Raw genomic sequence first — 22,726 nt, forward strand, 5'->3', positions numbered from 1 at the left:
CATGCAAAAAGTTAACGTTGGCCCCTGTGACCTTGACCTTTGACCTGGTGACCCAAATGTCAGTAGGAGTAGTGTATTCAATAAGTACTATCAGCACGTGAAGTTTGAAGGTCCTGGGTGCAGTGGTTCGCGAGTAAAGTGCCTTCATGCAAAAAGTTAACGTTGCGACGAACGAACTAACGAACAAACGGACGGACAGTTGAAAACTAATATACCTCCCTTCGGGGGCATAAAAATTGTTAATAGGGCTAGGAGAGCTAAAATAGTAAACATATACAAAAACAGAGACCCAAAGTTCACACGAAAACAAGAAATAATGTATTGAAAAACAAAACAAATGAAATGCTGTTAGTTAAAATGTGCTAATAATTAAATAAATAACTTTCAGAATCCAAATTACAATGAAACAAAAAAACTATACAAACCAATAATTTGGGCTTCTAAATAGTGCAGTTATCTATTTATTAGAGATAAATCACCAATAACTGATTACTGAATCAAACAAGGTAGAGAACACAAAATTTTATGGAGCTCACCTTGATGTGTTTAACTGATCCTGCATATCTAACTTGACACGCTGTAGGTTCCGTATCAGGTCTGGATCTGTGCCATTTACCCATGTGTAAACTACATCTATTGGTACTGGCAGACATAGTCTGAAACAATGAACACATTTCATTTAACAAACACAATATACTCTTTTAGTCGCTTTTTGTAAGTTTCATATTGATTTTAACCTTTAGCCTGCTGGCGGCAAGTGATTCTGCCTTTGCAACCAGTGCAGACCAAGATCAGCCTGCATATATATGGTTAATTTATTTTATTATGTTATTCCAAGTTCCAAAGGGTCAATAAGAAGACCTTAACTATTGTTTTTTTTTCTTTTAGATCTCTCGCTTTCACATTTTTACTGTAAAAATTCTACCTAAAAACATCTTGTTAAAATATGTTGAAAAGTACCTTCCCCTGAATGATCTACCAGACAGGTTGTCACTGAATGAATTGAACACTGCCGCATACTTCTCAGTACTCCATTCCATAACACTCTGTGTAAAATATGATAATCATTTTAATGCGCAACTAATACAATATGATAAACTCCAACAGAAATATCTGCGAAGGACTAAATACAGAATGTGATTCTTCATGGTTCCAAGCCTCAAAATGCAAACCATACCAAGACTGTGCTGGTTATCATAGAGTCTTACAAACAATGAATTTATCATAGAGTCTTGTGAAGAATGAATTAATCATAGAGTTAATCATACAGTCTTGTGAACAATGAATTAATCATAGAGTATTGTGAACACTGAATTAATCACAGAGTCCTGTGAACAATGAATTAATCATAGAGTCTTGTGAACAATGAACTAATCATAGAGTATTGTGTACAATGAATTAATCATAGAGTCTTACGAACAATGAATTAATCATAGAGTCTTGTGAACAATGAATTAATCATAGAGTCTTGTGAACAATGAATTAATCATGGAGTCTTATGAACAACGAATTAATCATGGAGTCTTGTGAACAATTAATTAATCATGGAGTCTTGTGAACAATGAATTAATCATGGAGTCTTGTGAACAATGAATTAATCATAGAGTCTTATGAACAGTTAATTAATCATGGAGTCTTGTGAACAATGAATTAATCATAGAGTCTTGTGAACAATGAATTAATCACAGAGTCTTATGAACAATGAATTAATCATGGAGTATTGTGAACAATGAATTAATCATAGAGTCTTGTGAACAATGAATTAATAATAGAGTATTGTGAACAATGAATTAATCACAGAGTCTTGTGAACAATGTATTAATCATAGAGTCTTATGAACAATGAATTAATCATAGAGTCTTGCGAACAATGGATTAATAATACAGTATTGTGAACAATGAATTAATCACATAGTCTTGTGAACAATGAATTAATTATAGAGTCTTATGAACAATGAATTAATCATAAAGTCTTATGTACAATGAATAATGGTCTATGGCATGATTTTCACTGCTGACAAATTCTGACATCCTAGTATTAAATGCCCTGAAAATAAGCTAAATCTAGTTAAATTGTCACTGTAACTTCTAATGTACATGAAAAGTGATTTCTAATTGCGCAGAAATGTGGCACTTGACCATTCATTTTCATTCTAAGAATTACAAAGCTTGGAGGACTCTTATTCCTTATCCTAGTCCAGCTCCCACTTTTCTAATGTTTTAAGGTTGTTAGTCACCTACTTGTTAAAAATCAGTTTTGGGGACTATAAGATTGCATTTTCCTGTCTGTCTCTGTCATTTCGTCCGTGTTCATACCTCAGTAATTCATCAAGGGATTACTTGGCACAAATGTTCCCCACAATGAGAAAATGTGTCATGTGCAAAACCCGTGCACCTAGCCCAAAGGTGACGGTCATATACTTCAAAGGTCAACAGGATCTGTTTTGTGTCCTGACCAAAACTCTGCCATCCATTAAGGGATTAAAATATTACTTAGGTCAAAGGATCCCCATAATCAAACAATGTGTCAACAGGGCTTTTTTTCTATGCGGTCTGTAACACAATAATCCATGAAGGGATCTTTCAAGTTTCAAGTTTATTCAATATCAAGGCTTATTACAAGCATGTGATAGGAATAAGAAAAACATAAAATTGAAAACCAGCAATAAGCCATGTGAAAAGATCACGTGAAAATGAGACCAAATGAAACAGCACATGTATCATTTAAGGAATGTACAAGACTAAATACAGAATGAATAAACCCACATAAGTAGCCGTACAGAATGCACAGGTTGAAAATGTACCAAGTTTACAGTTTTGTCAGTGGAGAATGAGTCTAATTATAACAAGCTAAAATATTTTTACAAAACAAAGCAAGTTTAACTAGAGTTGTCACAAGAGTGACGAATTATACCCCCACAATATGGCCTTGTCACAGAACTAAGCCAATGTCAAAGCCGAACTTGCTTGACCTTTGACCTACTGACCACAAAATCAATAGAGGTCATCTGCTAGTCATGATCAACCTCCCTATGAAGTTTCATGATCCTCTGCCCAAGCGTTCTCAAGTTATTGTCCGTAAAAGGTTTAAATGACCTTTGACCTTTGGAACTCAAAATCAATACGGGTCATCTGCTTGACATGACCAACCTCAAGATTGAGTTTCCTGATCCTAGTCCCAAGCATTCTCAAGTTATTGTCCGAAAACTGTTTAAATGTTCCGGGTGCCTGTGACCTTGACCTGTGACCTACTGACCTCAAAATCATTAGGGGTCATCTGCTAGTTATAACCAACCTCCCTATCAATTTTCATGATCCTAGGCCCAAGCATTCTCAAGTTATCATCCGGAAACCGTTTAACTGTTCCAAGTTACTGTGACCTTGACCTTTGACCTCAAAGTCGAACTTTACCTGTATTTCATGATGTTACACCTGTGTACCAAAATTTATGATCCTAGGCCCAAGCGTTCTCAAGTTATCATCCGGAAACCATTTAACTGTTCTGAGTCACTATGACCTTGACCTTTGACCTACTGACCACAAAGTAAAACTTGACCTGTATTTCATGATGTTACATCTGTGTACCAAAATTTATGATGCTAGGCCCAATCGTCCTCAAGTTATCATCCGGAAACCGTTTAACTGTTCCAAGTTACTGTGACCTTGACCTTTGACCTACAGATCTCAAAGTAGAACTTGACCTGCATTTCATGATGTTACACCTGTGTACCAAAATTTATGATCCTAGGCCCAAGCGTTCTCAGGTTATCATCCAGAAACCGTTCAACTGTTCAGGGTCACTGTGACCTTGACCTTTGACCTACTGACCCCAAATTCAAACATGACCTGTATTTTCTGATGTTACACCTGTGTACCAAAAATTATTTAAATCGGTCAAGCCTTTCATGAGTTATCATCCGGAAACCATACAAAACCAAGGGACCAACCTACCGACCAACCGCTAAGCTCACTCCTATATACCCCCCCCCACCCCAAACTTTGTTTTGTGGGGGTATAACAAGTCTAAATTTACTCAGGGCATTCAGTAGGTTCTGAAACTCAAGTCATTGACTCTTCAGCCTAAATTTTCAAATCAATTCAAATCAAAATCAGATTTTCAAGAGTCAAGATCAGCTTTTCAGGGGTCAAGTTACAGTGTTATTAATGAAACTCCCACATACTTTATCTATAACAAGTACATTAGTCATTACAGATTTTCTTAAGCAATTCATACTTTAGTTGTCTTATTTTGCACACTGACTGAAACGGGTGGGGTTTGGTGCCTTTGCATGACTTTATTCTCGGCAAATTCTTCAAAATAAGAGCTACTTTTGCAACAATGATAATATTTTTCTTAAATAAAGACTTTTATTGGCTTTTTATTTAGATTGTACTAGAAAAACTCTTGTAAGAAATGATAAAAATGTCCGAAAATGGCGGTCCCGAAAACGAGTGACAAATATGGAAAACGAAAGTACAAATTTAAAATTCTTGATAAAACACCTGTTTTAAACTTCATTTTTTTCACCATACCACTTATAATTTCTGCTTTTAATTAAATATTTAATTTGTTCTGGCCCAACTTAAGCATGTGTCGCGCTTTGTAAGCCGCCGCCATTTTTAAAATTTTCAATTCGTGTAAAAAGCCGATAAACTTTTAACAAGTGCAGGCTTAAACCTCCTTCAACATGATCTTATGCATCAATCATAATTATGTTTAAACTTATTTCTTGATTTTATTTAAAATCACTTCAAAATTTATTTCAAATACGGCCGATTTCAATTAATGAATTGCCCGGACTGTGGATGAAAACTTGATTCCCTGCACGGTCTGAACTGTCATACAAAATATTGTCAAAAGACCACTAATATTATCTCAGGTGTCGCGCGAATGCGCGACTTGAGCGAAGAAGTCACTACGAAGTTTCTATGCCCCGAACTTCACTTCAAAATCAACTTTGCCCACAAAATTTCCAACACCAACAACAAAGCGAATACACCACATCATGTCAACTTGTGCCTGAAACGTTAACTCCCCCACTCGGCTATCCAAAAAATTCTGATGTCAGGGTTTTTTTACAACTGGGGGAAGGGCCCCAGCCTGTCATTGGGGGAAGAAAATAGCGCACGACGAGCAATTTTGGGGGATTTTTTTCACTGGGTGGGGGGGGGGGGGGAATTTACAATTATGCATAATAAACACTTTAAACTATGTTTTTATTACATATTCCTGCAACTTTTAAGCTAAAAGTTTTAGCAACTATACACAGTGTGACATATACTTACGTCTTTTGCCGATGAAAAAAAGAAGTTTTTTTTAACAATCCCCATTTACCTCCGAAAATGACTCTGATATTTTAGTATTTTTTACGCTTGGTATCGGAAACCGATGATGTTGTAAAACAGTATCGTAAAGCGTCAATATGAACTAACAGAGTAATCCAGGGTTTTTTTTCGGCCGTTTTTATAGCCGTTATTCGGCTATATTCCCAATGCCAAAAAGTATGTATTTTTCCCAAAATGAGTGTAAAAATTCCCAATCTACATTCTGAAAGAACTTTCATCAAAATCGGGCAGACATTGACCAAATTATGGCCAATTTTGTAATGGAAGTAATGTAAAAGAGGTTGTACAATGTGAAACAAGTGTATGAGAGGGTGCTTAAACACATCCTTACTATATCCTATGGGACTAAATATTTCCCAATTTGGAACATTTATGCGCCAAAATTCCCAATTTTTGGGGTATAGGCTATGTTCCCCAAATTAGCTAGAAAAAATCCTGTAATCTCCCTTGCTTTGTTTACTATTTCGGAGGGGGGAATTTCGGACGTAGGGGAATTTCGGACTCCAGTAGGGGAAATCCTTGGCTGTGGGGGAAATCCTCGGCTGGGGGACGAGGCCGATATTCGGCTGCTGCTATAGAATAAAAAAAAAACCTGGATGTGTAAGTGGTCTGCAGTGTTTATCGATAAGCGTGTAATTTTAAAAAAAAGGTGACGAAACTTGTTTATGGTGTGTGTACATGAAACACAATTATCTTACGGATTAAAGGAATTGCTACTGTTGTTTTGATGCACATTCAGTCGCTAATGTGCAACTTTTGATTGTTAAATGGATTAAAGAAATTGTAACATCAGCAATCAAATGCTAATTTGAATGTACGTTAATTGGTCGATTAAACAATTACAATCAGCGGCTGTCAACAGGAAATAAAGGCATAAATTCATCGTAAAGTGTCAAGCGATAACAGACCAGGGGTAATTAAAAATGTGACTGTAATTAATTGCAATTAAATTACATTCCTATGTAATTGAATGTAATTTGTAATTGTGTCATTTATCAATTACTTGTAATTGTAATTTAATTAATTACAGAGCAGTTTTAGGGTGTAATTGACAATAACATTTCAATTACTTTCCAATTACATAGCACATGCTACTCCAGTTTGTTGAACAAATAGTATATATTTGTTTATTACCAGTGACGCTTCACTTTAATATGCTGATTTGCATTTCATAGCTGTGAAAAATTATGGGAGACAATCAAAATCCCCTTGATCAAAATCCCCTACACTGAAAAATGACAGGGTGTTACAAAATCCCCTTCATACTTTTGCAGGGGGTATCATAATCCCCTCTGTGATTTTTACTTATTTCATCAAGTTCAAGTACAACCCAGTATTTACAACTTAAAAGTCTATTGCATAAAGCACGTAAATACAATGCCTTTAGCAAACATAATATAATTTGGAGCACTGATATCTATATATCTATAATGTTAATCACAGAGGGGATTATGATACCCTCTGCAAATGTGTGAAGGGGATTTTGTAACACCCAGTCATTTTTCAGAGGTGGGGATTTTGATCAAGGGAATTTTGATATACACTCAAAAATCACAATAGAATACCGGTATATATTCAGGGTCCGATCGATACATCGGATCGAATGTTCCTGTATCGATAAAAAACAAACTAACTACATGGTAAATGGCCTCAGTAATAGCAGAGCTACCGGCAATGCTCATAGTAATTAATCAGTAAGACGTCAATATACGCTTGCTGTTTACATTTGACAAAAGCGTTTCACTTACGGCTTTGAACGTTGAATAAAAATGTAAATGAGCGCCGTATAATAAGAATTTAGTGCTAAATACATCTTCTACGAAGAAAGAAAGGTAAAATACAATATTTTCAATGTGAAACGGTTTTCGTCACGCTGCCGCAACTGAAATTTATTGTATATACTTATATTTGTGTTGATGACGTCATACTTCCACACTGGTGCAGTGGTTAGCGAGGTCGCGTTGAAGTCCAAAGGTCGGGAGTTCGATCCTCACCAGACGCGTCTTTTTTTTTTTTTTTAATTTCTTTTTTTATTTCAGTTTTTTTATATTTTATTTATTATGGGTTTTGAAAGTATACATATTGTAAAAAAAAATAAAGTCATTCATGTGATATTTAACAAGTGTTTTGTTAGTGATGTCAGGTTCCAATGTAGTACTGTCTGTAGCCTACAGTAGTCAGTAGATAAAACTTTTTTTTAAAAAAAGGTTTTTGGATCAAAATTTACAGGCTTTGAACTGTGAAAAGCACAAAATGCTCTTCTCCCTGTTAACATATATTTCATCCACAAGCTTAAAAATCACTGACCAGAGTTTATTACTAGGAAAAAAACTATTGACTATGAATTATCAATAAACATCAAAAAGGCTCCTACTAGTAACTACCATTCCTATTCTATATCAGTTGTGCTAAAAGATTAACCATAAAAATGTTAACTTTGCAGTTCAGTAAATAAAACAGAAGTTTTCGAGAATTTCGGCAAAAAAGTGATTTTCTCTGGGTAAAATTCTCATCATTTACATGTACAAAGCTAGTCTTTTGGTTTTTAAACAAGCTTTGTATATGTAAATGATTTTCATTCTCCCATACCAGAGGTCTATCATAGCAGTATTTTGCCTTAAAGTTGGACACATTCTTCTTTCTAAAAAGAACTGCAACTTTCTTTAGATTTAATCTTAATGCATTCTAAGACATTCATTCAGAAATCAGGAATTATCATTAATTCATGAAAATTTTAATAGCAGAGCTACGTCGGCAGCTTCGCATTACGGTTAGACGTATGGACAAGAAAACGAAGAGAGATCTAACTGTATATTCTATCGTAGTATCGAGTTGAAAATTCGTGGTACTTTTTGGAATCGGTGTTGTTCGGATTTTTTCATGTGCACTATGCACATAGTAATTAATCAGTAAAGACGTCAGTAGACCCTTACTGTTTACGGTTGACAAAAGCGCCTCGCTTACTTCTTTGAATATTGAATAAAAATGTAAATGTGCGTTTGACAATAAAAAATTAGTGCTAAATACATTTTCTACGAAGAAAAAAGAAATAGAATACAATATTTTCATTTTGAAACGACTTTCGTCACGCTGCCATTACCGAACTTTATTATATATACTTATGTTTGCCCAGGTGATGTCATAACTCCAGTGGTGTAGTGGTTAGCGAGTTCGCGTTGAAAACCAGAGGTCGTGAGTTCGAACCTCACCTGGACCAGATTTTTTTTTTCAATTCCATTTTTTTTTCAGTTTTTTTTGTATTATTATGAGTTTTGAAAATATTGTATGACTTAAATAACTTTTTAAATAAAAAAAGTATTAGGATCAAAATATACAGGCATTGAACTGTGAAAAGCAAATAATGCTCTTCTCCCTGTTCGCATATATTTCATCCGTTAGCTTTAAAATCACTGACCAGAGTTTATAAAAAAAACTAAAACTACTGGCGATAAACAACAAAAAGGTTCTTACTACCATCCCTATTCTATAGTGCTAAAAGATTAACCAAAATGTTAACTTAGAAGTTCAGTAAATAAACAGGGGTTTTCGAGAATTTCAGCAAACACTGTTTTTCTCTAGGTAAAATTCTGATCATTAACTTTTAAAAATTGCTAGTCTTTTGGGTTTAAAACAAGCTTTGTACAGTCATGTAAATGATTGCAATTTTCCCATACCGTCTATAATAGCAGTATTTTTGACTGAAAGTTGGACACAATCATTCTTCCTTTTAGAAAGAACCAAAATTTGACAATAATGACATTTAAAAGAATTACAATAGTCACTTCCAGGATCTCGTAAATTCTAATTTCTATTAACTTTGGAATTGGAACATTAACTAGTTACATTAAGTCCTTATTGCCAAACATTCACACGCAAAGAGACAGAATTCCTTTGGCTATTGGCCTAATGAGATTCTGTTAGGTTTGAAATTTTCAAGGTTCAAGCTTTTCAATTTGAAAGAGTTATCATTTGTGACTGGTTTCCAGTATGATAATAATTTATGAAAAATTGTTGATGCAGTACGTTTTAATAAAAATAACAGAAATTATTCAAATACGTATTTTTTCTTTATCTTGGTGCAGATGTTAATCTATATCGAACTTTCTTTTAATTATATACAGAATATCTTTCGACTATTTCACATGCCAAGAATTAAATTTGATGCAGTCTAAAACATGCATTCAGAAATCATGAATTATCATTAATACTTATAATTTTAATAGATCTAATAGAACATAAACTTCCTAAACGAATCTATAATTCCAGACAATTCCAACACCACTCCTTTAATTTTTAAGGGGCACTGGTGATTTTTCAAGGGAGCTCTGCCTTTTAGGTAGCACCTAATTTCATATTAGATCTTAAAGAACATAAACTTCCTAAAAGTAAAACGGATCCATAATTCCAGGTCATTCCAGCAGCACTCCTTTAATTTTCAAGGGGCACTGGTGACTTTTTCAAGGGAGCTCTGCCTTCTAGGTAGCACCTAAGTTCATATTAGTTCTTCTCCAGTTAGCGTAATTTGTTTACTCTGGAAATGCTTTTTTACAACGTCACACCTGACAGCGTTCAACAGCATCAGAAAAATAAGTATACGGTATTGATCAGGTCGGCATGACGTCACATCCGGAGCAGTCGATTATGCAAATTACCTTGGAGGTGAAAGCAGGACCTCGCAATTCGTAGCGAATTAACTAGCGGTGTGGGTTGTAATGTTTTTATTTTCAAATAAAACAAATCAAGAGTCATCTTTTTTATTATATGCTTACCCAATGGTACAATCTATATATTTTTCAAAAAAAAAAGTAGGTATATTTTGTGATAATTGATTTTGTGGCATTTTAAAACGGTCTGGAAAAAGTGACAGATAATGTATTGTCAGCTCTTTGGCGCTACGGATCAGTTATGATTAGCTTATTCAACATTTTCTCTGTTTGCATTATATTACATATTAAAATAAACTAAATATCTGAGAACATAACATTTTTTTGAGAGTAGGACAAAATCCCCTGCGGACAAAACCCCCTTTGCTCATTTTTGCATAGGCGGACAAAACACCCTTCATGTTTTTTACAAGGAGGACAAAACCCCCTTCGCACTTTTTTCAAGGAGGACAAAACCCCCTTCGCGGTTTTTACAGGGAGGACAAAAACCCCTTCATCCTAGAATGAAAAGGGCAAATTATATAATAATATTTAATTAATCAAACTATCTGAGAGTTATTATTTAACAATTTACTTGATGATAAATCTTAAAGTGTATTATGATGTATAAAAAGCAAAGGGGGTTTTGTCCTCCTTGTAAAAAAAATGTGAAGGGGGTTTTGTCCTTGTAAAATTCATTGAAGGGGGTTTTGTCCTCCTTGTAAAAAACATGTAGGGGGTTTTGTCCGCCTATGCAAAAACGAGCGAAGGGGGTTTTGTCCGCAGGGGATTTTGTCCGGATCCCCATTTTTTTTTATTCAACTTCTTTGCTTAAAATCGTAGCAGTTGTTTATTTCATCTTTCAGAGAATCTTTCAAGCGTCTTGAAAAAGTTTTTGTTTGTTTGTTTTCTCAAGAAAGAACAGATAAAATAAATAAGTAAATCAATTTTCTGATTTTTTATGTCTTTTTAAAATAAGCTGATTTTCTAAATGTTTTAATGCTCTGAAATAAAATATTTTATATTGTTGCCATTTCCTGAAATATACTTTGTGCGATATATTTCATTTAGTTTATGTAAAATGCTATAATTAAGTATGAAAGTCATTTAAATAAAGTTAAAAACTTATTATATATGTAATCTTATTGCAGTCATTTTTTTATTTTATATTTATTTATTTTATTTATTTATTCTTTTTTTTTTGAAGAAATGTCCTTCCAGCCAAAAATTAGTTTGGTGAATTGATTTTAAAATTTCAAATGAACTATATGTGTATTGATTAAGGTTTTTTTTCTATGTAGGAGCTCTATTAATCCCTTAGTCAGTTAACACTCAAATAACAATAATGTACATCTTCCAAATATCATAAACCCTGAAGGCATACATCAAACGGATAAAACAGGAAATTACCATAAGGCCCCGAAGGGGTACATGAGAGGGATGAAACAAACAGGAAATCAATCTATTCATTAGTGATAGTCATTAAGAACTGGTCAAAACTGATTATCATTAATATACCACATACTGATTGGTTTCCATAGTGATCTATAACTTATGACTTGAATGAATGCTTTAATTTTATTATATGTGGAAGCAGTCAATTGTGACAGTCTAACAATTAACAAAAAAGTATGGATTTTGAAAACAACAAGGTATGGCTAAAATTATTTTAGACAAAGCGTGCAAATTATCATTCACAGTTTTAAATAATTGACAATTTAATACAAAACAGAGATCAGCATTTTTCAGTATTTTCGTATTTAAGGAAGTCATCAGTTTATTGATACATCCTGGCTTTTCGTAGAAAAGAAACTAGCATGCAGTTATTACATTGTATTATAATTATCATTTTATCTCCACGTGTAACACAGTAGCTCTAGCTGTCATATTACATTTAAAACAATTGTTTATATCTAAAAAACCTTTGTGTTATAAATGCAGTTAAAGATCTTCTATTTTAATCCTGATACGCTTCGAGGGAGAAAAAAATCCCTTATCCAGTATTTACGCATTATGTACTATTATGCTTTAAATTATGACACCTTTTATTAAATCTCATACCAATCAGAATTTAGGTAAGAGGTGTTGATTTAATTAAATTTGGCGTTACTGAATCACTTTTGACACCACAGTATAAGCTATTTGGCTTTCAGAACTGTTTTAATGGTAGGCTACAAAATAGAACGAGAAAAGTGAAACGAATGGAGAAACCTAATTAGATGAGCTAGATTTTCTGTTTTATTTATTTGTAAAGACCTCCGATTTTTTAAAATATAATTTTCATTCAGTCCGTCACAAATATGAGATCTTGTAGCTTACACGGATTAATGATGAATATCACGTCTGAAACCTAAAAAAGAAAGATTTCTTTCTCGGGAGTGATTTCTCGAACATCATGCTACATTATAAATTCACTGACTTCTTAATATTGCCAGCATTCCCACTGACTTTTTGAAAAGTGGGTACATGTACCCACATACTTTAGAAAATGTGGGTACATGATAAAAAAGTTGGGTACAAACCATGCAAATTGAAAAAAATGTTCCAACTGAAACAAAATTATAAAGAAGTATATGGGAAGTGACACTTTTATTCACCCTGTATTAATGACAGTGGTTTGTTTTACACATGCACCACAGGGATACAGCTAAAAGTCACTTCTCCTTATAGAAAAGTGGAGAGACTTCTAGTTGAAAAATAGAAATTTATGAACATGATTTTTAACTCAGTTTACCTGCCCCCCCCCCCCCCCCCCCCCACCCACACACACACCAACCAAGCAAGCTTGTGAAGCAATTTGAAAAGATGGCTATAATTTTCTTGTTTCAATATGGATAAAAACTATTGATGTGACCATTCTTAGATACATCATTTTCCATGCAAAGAGTTTTTCTTTATTCCATAATCCTGAGAAAAAAAAAACCGTTTTCAAAAATTCAAGCAGACGCTGATAAGTATAACCCGCCGAGTTTTTATATCATTTTTTGGCTGCTATATCTTGCTGCAACATTATAGCAACCAAAAAATGTTATAAAATAAAAACTTGGCGGGTAATATTTATTTAGCATGAACAGTATCGGACTCGAATAAAAATGAAAGCCCGATGAAAGTCAGTCCGCAACCGGTCATTTTGTAAATATTAATAAACAAGCAGCTTACGAGTCTTTCTTTTACAATGGAGACCAAATAATTGTGTAGTGGATGCCAGCTGACCCCTTAATTATTCATCAACTTGTTGAAAACAACGTCCAAATCGTTGTTTTTGCACTCACACAATGTTGACAATTATCGCAAAGTGTCAAAGATGTCGTTGATTGGCTGAATACTATCACGTCTAGTTTTACAAATTATTTGATTCGCTGTCACAGTTCTCGCGAAAATCTCACCAAGTACCTGAGTAGGCGGAGCTTAAATTATGCCATCGGCATGTAAATTCAACTGGTCTTGACATGTAGCAAATTGTCAACAGTGTGTATTGCGGTAATTTGCGTGTACGGATCATAGGCCCCATCTAACGGTATCCTTATGGTATAGCATTATATAGTAAGAAAAGAAAAGGTAGGACACTTCTTACTATATAAATGCTATACCATAAGGATGCGTTAGATGGGGCCTGTGGTACGGATCAAAAATAATGTCTGGTTACTTGAATTTCGGATCTTTATCGACGAACAATGTATTTTCTGTCAGATTTTTTACGCGTGCATTGTACCCGTGGAATTTTAAAACTTGCGTGCAAGTGACTTTTCATGCGTGAATTACGCTGATTTTTGCGTGAATGGGAATGCTGATTGCCCAAAATTTTACTTTAAATAAAGAAAAATAACCAGCACTTAGGAAACATTAAACGCTTTTCAATTACAATTTAGCGTTTGCTGTCACCTCCGCTTGTTGCTACGCAACGCGATACGCTGAAGTGCCCGGATATCCGACCTGATCAATCCCGAACTGAACGGTAATTTTTGCAGTGATGATTTTCTCATCTGCAAATTCTGGCATGCCAAAATTCTAAGCGCACTAAACAAATAAAGAATAAATCTCTATCATAAGCAATCGAAATTATCTAGGACGCCGGCTGATTTACCTCTCCAAAATGAAATGCCGAGACTACGATCAGAACAGCCCCTACAATCACTACTAGCAGTCCATATCTGTGTGAAATGATGTCGTATATTTGTTTTTGGACAACTTTCCGCCAATTTGCATTCTCCATCTTCAACGTTTGATTACTCTTTAAGCAGAAATCAGTGAAATTAGATTTTGTTAGCAAACGTGTCCATGGGCGCTGACATCTTTTCTTTGCATGACGGGAAGAGCGTGCCACGTTAATAAATCTTCCGTGTCGCACCGTACCGCACCGTACAATGACAAATAATGTTGTTGTTTTTTAACAGCGGTTCAATCATTTCGTGGTTTTGATTTCCATTTATTAAGAACACATGCATACAATGTACCCATTTCATGATACCAGTACTCCCTACTTGTTACTCGAATGAAACTAACAAATTCTCCGTATTATATATATGTGCGTCTTCCATTACTGTCTTAACATTTACAAGGATGTAGACACTTTCGTGCGCGTCAAACTACAAATATTGTTTGTAGAAAATGGAAGAAAATCGGACCAAATAAAAGGGAAAGGAAAATGTGTTGGTGGTTTAAAAGATAAAAACAGAGGTAAAGAGCAAGGTTTGTGGTGAAGTATGTTCAATTTTGCTAACAGCGGCATCAAAATGCTCAAAGGTTAGGAAGAAGAGAATGCCAGGCAGAAGATTATTCCATAGGACAATGGTCCTTGGGAAAAAGGAGTATTGAAAGTAATCAGTGGTTTCAGAGATAAATCGGTAAGACAGCGGATGATAATGGCGTGTTTATCTTATTATGGGGATATAATCTTCCATGGTGATTGCAGCCAGATGATTTAAGATTTTTTACATAAGAGATAGTCGGGAGTCAATGTACCGGAGATCTAACCTGCGCCATTTTAGGCTGTATAGCTTGTCACTGACACTGGAAATGCAGCCAAAAACGGACAAAGCCTAACACGCTGTTTGGGTTTGTGTGTATTAAGACCAGACTTCGAAGCTATATATTGCATCTGTGGTCCGACGAGGTTCAAACATAAAGGGTGTTGAGTTGAACTTTGTATTCCTGCGAAGGAAACCTACAGATTCATTTGTCCTTTTGTTGACCTATTTGAGATCGTTTGAGATAATTCACGCCAAGATATTTTGCTGAGGTTACAGATTCTAGTAGTGTATTATGCATGTAGTATTGTGAAGAAATAGGATGTTTCCTTCTTGTGACGTGGATAACTTGGTACTTGGAGTGACTGAATTCCATATCCAAGTCCAACTCCCACTATTCTACTGTTTGGAAGGTATTTGATTGACTGACAGAGATATTTAACATGTATATTGCAAAGTCATTGGCAAATAGACGCACTTTAGACTGGATGTTTTATAGGAGGTCATTTGTGTATGCAATAAATGCAAAAACGGGAAACGGGCGCGAATTTTTCGGCCCCTCTGTTACGGCCACAATTATTTTCCTAAGTCGTGCAAATAAAAATTACTTACGTAAATATTATGAAAGGATCGTATCTTTCTCTATAAAAACAAGGCAGCCTGAAAGACAGCTAAATCCCCCGCCAATGCTATGGATAGTGAAAGGGTAAACCTTTGACCTTTAGCTGTGACTTTGACCTTGAACTGACATGGCTGACTCATGAATTCTGCACAACGTCTTGATGAGGTGATCATTTAACCCAAGTTTCATGAAAATCGTTCAAGGGGTTTAGGAGATACAGAGCTCAAACCTTTGACCTTGAGTTGACATGGCTGACTCATGAGTTCTTGATGCGGTGATCATTTGACCCAAGTTTGATGAAAATCCTTCAAGGGGTTTAGAAGATACAGAGTGGATACAAAATGGAAGGCTCAAACCTTTCACCCTAAGTTGTGACCTTGACCTTGAGCCGGCATGGCTGACTCATACGTTCTGCACATCGTTTTGATGAGGTGATCAATTGACCAAAGTTTTATAAAATTTCTTCAAGGGGTTTAGGAGATATAGAGCGGACACGAAATGAAAGGCTAAAACCTTTGACCTTGAGTTTTGACCTTGACCTAGAGCCAGCATGGCTGATTCATGAGTTCTGCACATTGCCTTGATGAGGTGATCATTTGACCCAAGTTTCATATGAATCCTTCAAGGGAATTAGGAGATACAGAGCAGACACAAAATGGAAGGCTCAAACCTTTGACCTTCAGTTGTGACCTTGACCTTGAGCCAGCATGGCTGACTCATAAGTTCTGCATATTGCATTGATGAGGTGATCATTTGACCCAAGTTTTATAAAATTCCTTCGAGGGGTTTAGGAGATAAAGAGCGGACACAAAATGGAAGGCTCAAGCCTTTCACCCCAAGTTGTGACCTTGACCTTGAGCCGGCATGGCTGACTCATAGATTCTGCACGTCGCCTTGATGAGGTGATCATTTGACCTAAGTTTTATAAAATTCCTTCAAGGGGTTTAGGAGATATAGAGCGGACACAAAATGGAAGGCTCAAACCTTTGACCTTGAGTTGTGACCTTGACCTTGAGCTGACATACACTTTCTTTTTTTATGAAATATAGATTACGATAAATATGTACTAAAGAATTTTTTTTTTTGTTTTTTTTTATAAAATTGAATGTCAGAAGCGTTTCTCAAAGTTAGACTGACCTGAATTACGTAAAATTTATGGAGGACATGGATCTACTTCATACGTACATGCTTTAACGCATGCTTTTCGGTTTCAATTTGTGGTATGGTAAATCTGTGGGCATACTTCGCTGCCCACAAAAATCAGAAAAAATCCATCCACCAGAAAGGAACTGTACGTTCAAATTCAGTTAAAGTTCCAACTTTTCAAATATGGTGTCTCCAGCCATGTTCTCTCTTTTTTCTAACAATGTAATAGTTTTTGATGTTAAATTGTTCAATTGCAAGTTACTCGCATTGGGCAAGTTAGAAAAATGAGCAAGCTCATTGTAGTTTTGTAAAAATATGCATATTATTTAAGCAATTTTGCCGATTTTGGCTTGTCTCCATCGATAGTACCTTTTTGTAAATAGCTACAGATGTGACAAATAATATATAAACATCGACTTTTTTGGTAATTGCAAATTTCCCAATCTCAATCACAAATACCTCACCAGCACATTTGCACTTGCATGAATTCACTTGTCTCCAGTCTATGCATTAGACACGTTAACACTTTTCATAAGGCAAAATAAATTACATAATATAAAGGCAGGTTATTATAAAATGATTGATTATAACACTGATAGCATGAAATAACAAAATTTGATTACAAAAATTGGATTTGACTTATGTTTTGAAACATAGGTTAATGTTAAATCAACAAAATATCAGTCGGACGTTCAAAATGCATCAGATACGTTAACCTGTTCATGTTATTTGCGGCGAGAATTTGTCCATAATTAAGCCCTGATATCGTCAGTTTTAAAGTATATTTAAATGCATTCACCTGCCTGTTCAAGATTATTAAAAACCAATCAATCTTGTAAAAGATACAGCAAAATGTTAAATTTTCACATCAGATACGTTTTAATAAGATACGTTAACAAGAAAACACATGTCATTTTACACCAAGGGGGGTATTCGATCTACTCCTTACCACCGAAACAAAATGGCAGCCAAAACTGAAAATGTGAGTTTTTCTTACTTTTTTCTTTTTCAAGGATATCTAGACAATAACACATGTGTATCAACCTGCTCCACTGTTTTCTCTATCAACCGGTACCTTTCACTTTGGAAACAGTGCTGTAATTTGTCTGGAATGCTGGTCATGAGATTCGAATCGATGGAAAATCCTCCGTTAAACACGGGATAAGGAATAGTGCGATTAGCAAAAATGGTCTTTTTTCCTAATATACCGCAGGTTGTAAGCTATTTTTCTGACTGAGAGGAATATATCCACATACTCATCTAATACTGTTCGTTTTGTGCAGATCACAGTTCGTATTTTCAAAAAAAAAACACAATTTTTGTCCGATGGTAAGGAACAGTGTGCGAAATCAGAGGATAAGGTGCAGTGCAATTTTTTTCAAACGGATTTTACAGTTTTCTTTCATCGTTTCTGAGATAACCAGTTGACATTTCTCTACCATGTAATAACTGAAGGGGTCGGATTGAGGAGTAGAACAGTAACATAATCCCCGAATGAACATATTACCAGACAAGATATGTCAGTAGGTAAGCACACTTGACTTTTTCAGTGATTTTCGATTAAGCAAAACTGTTGTTCTCTGTTCTTCGTGGTGTCTTATATCACTTTTGGCCTAGATATTTGGCCAATCAAACATTTTATAGGAACTTATATTTGGCCATTCAAATGCTAAATAGGTAGGGAGCAAATGTAACCGATTTTTCCATTGGTTAAATATACAAAGCAACCAATTTCTTCTTCAGAAGATATACTACAAAGTTTGATTTCCACTTCAGAAGCTTTTCACGAAATATAAACAAGAACGATTCTTCTGGAAATTACAAATCGGTTAGGTCTCTTGGTAGACTTTTATGATTATTCATGACGGGCAAGAACCGTTGCTTTTTATTTCACAATCTCATTTGCATATCTAAAGTGAAACTCTGACCATCTTACTGTAATTCGTGTAGTATAATACTAGTAGCAATTTTCAGTTGCTGTGCATTTCCATGTGTAAAATGAATGATATTTCCGCATAAGTATTTGGTTGTCGTGCTTTTGAAATGTATAAACCAGGCATTCGGAACAGGACAATGCTCTATTCTGTATGCTAAAACATACTAGTACGGTAATCCAATCTTATTTGAAAGACTTCCAAGTAGGATGTCTCGTTATCAGCCTGCATGAAAAAAGTGAAAAATGTAAACATTTTCATAAACATGGCTATAATTATGGGGACTCGGATTCAGTCTTCATTTAAAAATGCAAACGGAATTATTCACCCAAAATCACTAGTGACGCGCATGTGTATGTTACTGTTTACTATCTTATTCACAAATCAATAGAGAGGTAATTCGTCTCCATGTCATATAGCACTAAGCTTGTTTGATTTTTATACCGAATCTTTGACTGTTACCTTTGTCTGTTAGTAATTTATGAAGCTTCAAACTACCGTAAACAATACATACGTTACTGTCGCCAGCTCATTTTTATGTTTAATGAACGTTCTTGTAGTTAAAATTCATCAGTAGTCAACGAAATCACATATTTTTATGAAGTAACATAGGAAGTTATTTTATAATCAAACATAGATACAAATTTTTCCGGACTCCTTTGGTATCAGTCATCATTTAAAATGATGCCAAAGAATATGATAATGTGTTTGCCGTTTCTGGGTAGAATAAACATTCACACATGTCTGTTTGTAAATTATATAACTATTATTCTTGCTCATTCATGCTGTTAATTCGGGTTACATTTATACCATATCAGCGTGGAAACCTTGCCTAAAAGCGTATATAACAGATTGATACATCCGTTACCGTATTGTAGAAATATCACAATTTAATTCATTTTTTAATGCTCTTAAAGACGAAGATCATTGTCATATCTGATAGCTGATTACCCTTTAGGCAACAAATATCTATCTATGAATATTTTTTATGAGCATCAAAGAAGGAAATAATACATACGTGATCGATACATACGTTACTGAAATATTTAAAACTAACTCCTACGTCAGCATACGTCAACAGTGACGCAAGGTTTCATGTTTACAAGCTTTTTAGGTCGCCAACTTTTAATTTTGATAACCTTTTATCACGTACACATTGTAAACAAATTCAGTTTTGAGAATTGTATGCTATAGATATGATAAGAGAATAATATCACACCGTAATAAATTTTCATATCTAATAATTTTTAAATATAGAATATGTTTATTATTTTCAAATGAAATCATATCATGTATATTAATGTATATAAAAGTAAAGATACAGTGTTTACGAGTGATACAAACGTATCCAATAGTAACGTATGTATAATTTCAAAATAATTTCTTTTTTTGTGGCATTCGTAATGTAGTAATACAATAATTTGAATATCATGCTCGGAATATACAGGATATGACTAGATAGGAAAGTATTTTCGCATTATGTTCAAAACGGGTGCCATTATTTATCTCCAAAGTTGATTTGACAATGTAATTCAAATTCCAGTTGATCTGTAATTCATTTACATCAATACTTATGCTTCAGTTCAGTCGTACAGGATGGATTTTATATCGTTTCGTAGAATTTTGACAATTACATAACGCAGATTCTTACTTTTGTACAGCAGGAGGTTACATGCCAGTGTAATTGTGCAGTAACGTATGTATTTGCTTTGAAAAAAAGCTATTTGTTATCGCGATATTGTTTATTCTTCTTTTCTGCAATTCACATGATATGCATAACTGCCTTGATAGTGATTAAACATCTTAAAACATTTCCTTTATTATAGTTTTGGACCAATATACTAGAAATTTAGGACGTACATAAATTTCCGGGCAGTATCATAGATGTTTGAATTCAAATGAGAATACACTATTGCCCATAAACAGTAATACAAAATTTAATGTGATCGAAACATATTCAAAGGGCATATAAAAGATTTTATTGAATTAACGAAAAGTGGTATCGGTAAATACATTGTATATGCATAATTTACTTAACTGGTACATACGTTACCTTGAGCATACTCATCGATTTTGTGTTATGTATGATGAAAATATGATAGAATGTTCTCAAAGTTGTTAGAATGACTGTAAATATTCCAGGACTTTTCCTTCAGACAAAACTATTGTTTGTATTACGTTTAAATTACATAGAAAAAAGGAAAAACTGGTTTAGTTCACTCTGAATGTTTAAATAAAATTTGATTTCAATTCATCTTGTTAGTTTGATATACGAAGCCGGAAAAATAATGCAGTTTGTATAATCAGTATGTAGCTAAAATGCTGGTATATTTTCAGCTATTCTACTAAACATACCGACACAGTCAACCGCGCAACTGTTCCCGAAACAGTTTGTTTTTAAACACTGGTGTAGTCACGTATGTATTTTGAAAACCTCAAGGAAAAAGTGGAGATGTTTTTTAATGTATCATAACTTTCTTCAGAGAAAATTTTCATGGTTGTTTTTTTTTGTGTTTAATCTAGGTATCTTTTATTTTGGAAATGAAAACACCTCACTTGTATACCTCATTTTTTTCCAGATTTTTTACGACCTATATGCGCCTAATTTGTAATTTTGGGTGAATTACTTCCCAAAATAGCTTTTAAAATGTTTGAATTATTATATACCATTAGGAGAAAGGCTTCTGGAAAATAAGGTTCATAAATAGATGTCAGCAGTAGTGTTTTCAAATCATAATAGTAAGATTTAGATTCGTTTATTTATAAAGCTTATGGAACTAGATGTGTTGATAAACGTATTTTATGATACTGCTTTCACCCCTGAAATTAACATGTATGCTTTAACACATAGTGGGAACTCCAAAAACATTAGAAGCATAAGCACCACTTGCCAAAACACAAATGTAAAAGCACATAGTGTAAACACTCCTATACCAAAAAGAAATTTACAGATAGTTAAATGTTGGCAAGGGATACTTTATTAAATACTTGCTAAACTTTTGGCTTTCAGTACATCACGTGTCTGATAGACAGGCGGATACCTTTTAAATCTTACTACATTGAGCAAGAGATAGTTATAAATGATCACCAAAATATTATTTTAACAGAATTTTACTTGATTGTCTCTGAAAAGAGCGAAGGAAAAAGTCGCTTGAAGAAGTGAACTGCACCTTATCCTCTTATTTTCGTACACTGTTCCTTACCATCAGACAAAAAACTGTGTAATTTAAAATTACGACTTTTAATCGGCTCCAGACTAACCATGAAGGAAATATATATTGATATTTTACTTCTAATAAAAAAAATAGCTCACAGCTGTTTGAATAATTAGGAAAAAAGACCATTTTTGCTAATCGCACTATTCCTTATCCCGTGTTTAACGGAGGATTTTCCATCGATTCAAATCCCATGACCAGCATTCCAGACAAATTACAGCACTGTTTCCAAAGTTAAAGGTACCGATAGATAGAGAAAACAGTGGAGCAGGTTGATAGCCATGTGTAATGGTCTAGAAATCCTTAAAAAAGATAAAAAGTAAGAAAAACTCACATTTTCAGTTTTGGCCGCCATTTTGTTTCGGAGGTAAAGAGTAGATCGAATACCCCCCTTGTTTTAACCGATCCACCTTCCCTTTTATCTTCGTGCGATTTTTGTACAGTTTTATATGACGTCACATTTTACCGGAAGATCAAGGAATGCTAAAAGGGCGTCTGCAAAATGAAATATTTACACTAAAATTCAAATCTCGGGGTTGCGGCAGTTCTTTAAAGGTAAGTTGAATAGTTTTGTTTGACTTTCACATATTTGAAGTATTTACAGCGTCTGATACATTATAACTATTGTTTATAAAAATCAGTGCGTTTGTTATGCGAAGATACTCATAAAGCAGTTAACGTATCTGAATGCAGTAATTTTCGTTTTTATAATAAACATACATTAATTTTTAACTTGTTCAGTGTATATTCCCATGCACATGTAGAGTGGTTATATTGTATACACTGATGTATACAACTGATGCTAGCACTTGGCGGTTAACGTATCTGATGATTTTTTTTTCTGTGTACGACCA

At 34.4% G+C, this 22,726-nt stretch overlaps 1 protein-coding gene across 2 annotated transcripts in view; it reads right to left on the reverse strand.

The window, feature by feature from the left end:
* LOC123536730 (N-acetylglucosamine-1-phosphotransferase subunits alpha/beta-like) overlaps positions 1-14,277 on the reverse strand; it is a 54,802-nt gene extending 40,525 nt beyond the window's left edge. For both annotated transcript variants that reach the window (XM_045320112.2, XM_045320111.2), the window contains exons 1-3: positions 14,073-14,277; positions 961-1,046; positions 537-656 (exon numbers count right to left, since the gene is read on the reverse strand). In XM_045320112.2, the coding sequence (XP_045176047.2) occupies positions 537-656; positions 961-1,046; positions 14,073-14,201 (335 nt within the window). In that variant the 5' untranslated portion in view covers positions 14,202-14,277. The remainder of the gene's footprint in view (positions 1-536; positions 657-960; positions 1,047-14,072) is intronic.
* Between the last annotated feature and the right edge of the window lie 8,449 nt (positions 14,278-22,726).

Source organism: Mercenaria mercenaria, chromosome 17 (genome assembly GCF_021730395.1).
Source record: "Mercenaria mercenaria strain notata chromosome 17, MADL_Memer_1, whole genome shotgun sequence".
Lineage (NCBI taxonomy): Eukaryota > Metazoa > Mollusca > Bivalvia > Venerida > Veneridae > Mercenaria > Mercenaria mercenaria.